This window comes from Pyxicephalus adspersus, chromosome 9, assembly GCF_032062135.1.
Source record: "Pyxicephalus adspersus chromosome 9, UCB_Pads_2.0, whole genome shotgun sequence".
In the NCBI taxonomy this organism is placed as follows: Eukaryota; Metazoa; Chordata; class Amphibia; order Anura; family Pyxicephalidae; genus Pyxicephalus; species Pyxicephalus adspersus.
This window is the reverse complement of record NC_092866.1, coordinates 2,851,082-2,856,800: the sequence shown is the minus strand read 5'-3', so window position 1 is coordinate 2,856,800 and position 5,719 is coordinate 2,851,082. Positions and strand designations below refer to the sequence as shown.

General features: G+C 42.3%; 1 protein-coding gene across 1 annotated transcript in view; it reads right to left on the bottom strand.

The window, feature by feature from the left end:
• Positions 1-185: 185 nt before the first annotated feature.
• Positions 186-5,719, bottom strand: part of ZDHHC7 (zDHHC palmitoyltransferase 7) — a 7,711-nt gene continuing 2,177 nt past the window's right edge. The window contains exons 4-5 of the mRNA XM_072422701.1: positions 5,168-5,298; positions 186-3,594 (exon numbers count right to left, since the gene is read on the bottom strand). Of these exons, the coding sequence (XP_072278802.1) occupies positions 3,421-3,594; positions 5,168-5,298 (305 nt within the window). The 3' untranslated portion in view covers positions 186-3,420. The remainder of the gene's footprint in view (positions 3,595-5,167; positions 5,299-5,719) is intronic.

Here is a 5,719-nt window from a genome sequence, read left to right as displayed (position 1 = left end):
CCATAATGCACCCTGCTGCCTCCCCCTACCTGCCCTCTTCCCATAATGCACTCTGATCCCACTTCTTCCCCAGGTATTGTATATATGGCCCAGATCTGTGACAGGTTCTCTTTAACACAATGTTATCTTAGTATATTTGACTTCTTTCTTTATTCTTCAGCCAATCACATTCCACAGACAGAGACTATAAGAAAATGACTTCAATACTTTATTTCACAAATCAGTGCAATAGAACTTCCATCGGTAACTGCGCTCAAATCTTGTACATTAAAAAAAAATCATCAGATATGGAATTCGAGGATGATAATTATCAGCAAGCGACAAGCGTTTTACAACACGCGGCGGGGGATGGGTGAATGATTCACCAGCTTAAAAACAACGGAGGTCAAAAACTAAAAAAAGTGCAAGTCGGGGCATCTACATGAGAATCGCCTTCAGGATCTGCAGCTAGAAAACTCGGCCCAAATTAAAGGAGAACTCCATTGTAGTAGAATGTAGCAAGGCTAAAAAAGTTCTCCTTATGGGAACAAGGGGCTCCATTTATAAATGATTCACCGGTCTATTTGTCGGAAATTCTCTGACACATGATTATCTCTCTACAGGTTCCCCCTTCAGTTCCTATTAAAAATAATGTCTCGTTCTGCCACCTAGTGGCCAATCTCAAAAAGGCACACAGCTGTCACAATAGGAAATATCTGTATAAACAAATCTAGAGCAAATTGACAGAGAAATCATTTATAAATGGAGCCCAAGGTAAGATGAAAAAAATACAGACATCTATAGTCCATAGATAATAAATAAGGGTTTTGGGGTAAATTTGGGTCACACCTTGGGGCACACTTTAGCAATTGTGGGCCGGTCTATGGTGTCTACACATGGTCTGGAAATTGTTGTTTCCATAAACCCAACAATTCTAAAAAATAATTTAATTCATTACATTTTATGTAGGATTTTGAGTTGCTTTTTTTAAATTTAATTTTTTTTTAAATTTTTTTTAATTATTTTGTTTTATTCGTGAAAGAAAAAAAAAATAGGCATTATTCCTATTGGATCAATTAAATCATTGAAAATCATGCATTGATAATCTCAGAAGGTCCCCAGTATGAAGCAGCAGGAGGTCAATCTAAAGAACCCCAGGCCACCAATACTCATGGAGACCTTCTGGGGTTTATAGCTCCAGATCTTCAAATTGATCATTTTTTATTTGTTCTATAAAGTCCATTTCACAGTCTCTATGTCGCCAGCATATTCAATTTTTTTTTAAAGTGTGATAAATTCACAGTTTTTAAGACATTGTCCTACCGATATCTCCCCAGCCCCTTTCAGCTGGGCGCACCGCCCGACACTTTTCATTACCACTCGGCACTTTTTTGGTGGTTACTGAAAAATTGGGTCACAATACAGGGGCCCTACCCACCTACAGCTTAAATAAAAACCTGGGGTGAATACTGCCCTTCTTTGTGTACCCTGGGACAATTTACACTGCAATTTCATTGAAAGACAATTTTAAGTTCCCCAGCAAAATATCCGTCAATGGTTATTCGCTGCCTTTCTTTTCCTGCCATTACCTGCGGTTGTCTTTACCTGGCCATGGCAGACAATGTGTTCTAGGAGCTGAAGAATTACCGAATAGTATCGTAATTTGGGAGAAATTGCCTGTTCTACATCCTGTGACATCAGCACAGAAATCCCTTCTGCTCATTGGCCCGATTAGGCGGAATCGTTAGATTTGCTTTAGGTATCTGTGTGGGTTTATGGGCAGGGTTGTGAATAGCAGAATGCATGGTGACAGGTGAGTTGTGAACTCCCGTGTCTTTGCTTAGATGAAGTGGTTTTCTAATAGTACCATGGCCGGTCTGTATGCTAGAAATGAAGAAGACGATCCAAGTGCAGAGCAGATCCAGAAACTACAGAACTATAATTACAGCTTGCGCAAAGGACAATTGCAATCAAAAAAGAAAGCCGTCACATGCTGACGACGTACACAAAGCTCTCTCGTATACGGATCTGCATTGTGATTGGACCGTTTTCTTTATTGATGCCGGAATCAAAAGGAGAGGTGGATCGGCATCCTTGGGCATCTTATGATCCACCACAATATCCTGGTACCAAATTAAACAGCGGCAGAACAATTGGTAGCAAAGGGAATGCAATTCAGCAGTATGCATTCAAGTGCAGAACGCCTTACATAAAATCCAAAATTGATGCCACCTGCATTAAAACACCAGAAGACTACAAGGGGGCGTGTCCCTGACCACCAGGCTGCTAAGGACATCATCAAGACCGGACGTAAGTCAGTGGTCGTGGTCTGCACCCGCCTACAATTTCTTCCCACCCAGCTAAAAAAAAATAAAATGTTAGGTAATCAACAAAACACGTTCCAAATAAAGGGTGTAGTCGTAAAAAATAAAAAAGAAGAGGGGGCACGGTAATAGTGAAGGCTATCAGTGGCGAGCACGCCGGGGGAGCCTATACGGGGGGTCCCAAAAAAAGTGAGAGCACAGCGCGCCCGCCCCACTACACCCCTGTTCAAAAAGAAAAGTTTTCTCTTTGTTCTTGTTCTAGTGACAGGTCAGGTTTGATTTTCTCAACACCTTCAGTCCCGGGGGATTAAAGCCCCTGGGACAGCAGAATGACCCAAGTGTCCCCCTCCCCACCCCAATAAGCTGTGAACTACCTCAGTAGTATAGGATGTAGATGCTGCTTTTTTGGACGTTTCTTCTGCCTTTGGCCCAGCCCTGGAGCAGAAGGATAAAAAAAAATCTCATAAATATAAAAATCAAAGTTAAAGAAAATAATAAAGTCTTTTTTTGGTGTCTTCACAAGAAGCTTCACCCAATGTAGATTTTTCGATGGGGTGGAATGATCCTAAAAACATAAAAAAGTAGTGTTAGGGGAGAACTGCAAGTAAAATACATTCATGAGGATGAGGGGCCGGGAGGAGTAAATAATTCAGTGACTTTGGGTACTTTAAGACGGACGAAGCCGCATGCATAGACAAAGTCCAGCGTGGAGCATGCTGACATCTAGTTTTGCAATGATACGATCTGTGGAACTCCCCGCTTGATGCGCTGAAGACACTTTGGAAGTCACATTACAGTTCTGAGATATCCGGGAAATAAAAGTTCCTCTATACAGCAATAAAACTTTGCAAAGTCTCATTCAGCTTGCCCTAAGAATAAAAAAAAATACACGGAAATTTTACGCCAGGTGCAATCAGAACCCTGTATCGGAATAAATTAAGAGTTTGGAACGATCAGTTCCTCATGATTTTTCATCCGCCGCCTTGCGTCTGTACAAAACGCCACTTTGGAAAGATTCTAAAAAGATAAAACTGCAATTTGTTTCCTTGTAAAACGAGGTCCCTTTCTACTGCGGCGATTCCGCCATTGGGAGGATTCCGGTTGTGTTGGAAACGGCTCAGACGGAAAACTCGGTGCCGCCTTTTCTGGCTCTGAGGAATCGTCTTATTGGTAAGCCTACAAAGGGGTTAATCCAGAGTAAGGACGGCTGCCCGCCAAACACAGACCTCATCCCGTCCCATCTCAGTCTCCGCTCCCACGTGGGCTTCTCGCTTTTCAGCCTTTCGATTTCCTACATGGGGGGGAGAGAAGAAAAATAAGAAAAATGTGTTTTTTTGTGAGTTGCAGTTATAAGAAATGCTGACAGATAAAATTGGTCTTCAGATGTGCTGGGCGGAATTTTTTGTACCATCTGTCTGACATTCCTAATTAACGTATTCTGGGAGCTGGGCATCGTGCTGTAAAAACACATGAAGCTTTAGGATGGATTCACATTTAATGCTTGATATCGCATTTTGACTGGCAGCCATAAAACATTTCTCAATGCAAAACAGACCTGACCATCATACCGACCTATATGGCCATGAAGTTCAGGTATTTCCAGTGATGGGCCCTGTTAAGGCCAAGCCATACAGCCTTCTCTGTCATCCCTTTTTTAACCCTGAGGGTTCTTCCAGGTTGAGAATTTTGAATTGTGTGACTTTTAGATAAGTAACCATTGACACAAATGATCTTTTAGCTATCAGTAGAAGGGGAATTCTTAATAATCTTCAGTATAAAAGGCCCTTCTGCTAATGATTATCAATGTAAGGAGAACTTTTCCTAATGGCCACCTAACAAAAAAGGAGGCCCATAAACCAATCACCACCAATCTAAGGAGACACAATGACCATCAAAGGAAGGAGAATTATATTGAACTCGCCACCAGTAAGGAAGATCCTTCTCCCAATCACTAGATCAAGGAATATTTTTCCCATTGACCACTAGCAACGGAGGCCTTTGTCCAATTTTTTCCACTCGCCCACCAGTAAACGAGGCCCTTTTCCTTAACACCAATCTAGGGAAATCTTAAAGTAAATTCTTTACTGAATACCAACTTACAAGCATTTTTTCACTTTTCAATATCAGGAAAGGTGACTCTTTTTACAATCTCCACCAATGTAAGGAGAATCTTCTCTATGGACCATCAATGGAAGGAGCTATTTTTATTTGGCCACCGGTAAACAAAACCCTTCTCCACTAGCCACTAATGTGAGGGAACACTGAAATTTTTACTGTCTGGCACCCTTCGTTCAATCACCACCAATCTAAGAAGAACCTTCACCACTGATCACTGACGGAAGGAGCATTTTTTCTATTGACCACCCGGAAAAGAAACCCTTCTTCCAATCAACAGCAATATAAGGAGATCCTTCTCCATAGACCATCAATGGAAGGAGCATTTTTTATCCACTGAACACCAGTAAACAAAAACCCTCTCCACTAGCCACAGAAATATTTACTGCTTGCCAAAAAATGAAGCCAGGTCTTCTGTTCCAACAAATGGGCATGTGTTCCCAGAGACACCTTCCAAAATCTTACGTAAATATTTCCCAGAGTGCAAGCTGTAAGTAGGAGCAACTCCATAATATTGGAATGGGATGTCCAAAAGGCTTGTATAGATGTGATGGTCAGGATTTCACAAACTTTTGCCCGTACGGCGTATTTAAATACTTTCCTGGAGCTCCATGACTTATTTTTTGAGGAATCGATCTAGTGATTGTTATCTGAGTCTACCCAACACTGCTTTCAAGACCAAAGACGTGAACAGATCACATCAGGCAGCCCTGGCCCCCAAAAACACACAGTGACCCCCCCGCACTTACCGTTTCATCATTGCATATGGAATGAATTTGTGTCCCGAACATGACAGCTGTGAAGGTTAGGAAGAGGAGACCCTCGAGGCAGAGGAAGATCATGAGGATCACGGTGACGGGTGGACTGAAGCTGCTGCAGTCTGTGGGATGACAGAGATGGTAAGGTGGGGGGTCAAAGACAACACCAACACAAAGATCTACAGGACCAGAACAGAACCAGGTTTCATTTTATTTAGAATCTTTATCATAAAGGGTCCCCATTCATCACGGCTTGCCACTGTTGAACATAATCTGGACCGATAACTCCAGGGATCAGGATATCCCATTCCATCTACTTTCTTGCAGGTGCTCCCCGTTTTCTGTTCAGCCCGTTATTTCTGCCAACTCGTTTATTGAGTTTTATGTGTCCTGTATTTCCACCATTGCAGGGGCTACCTTGCCCCGGACCATAGGTTTCCCCCACCTCTTATTGTAAGCTCTTCTGGGCAGGGTCCTGTCCTTCTTCTGTGTCACTGTCTGTATCTGTCTGTCATTTGCAACACCTAATTGTTGTACAGCGCT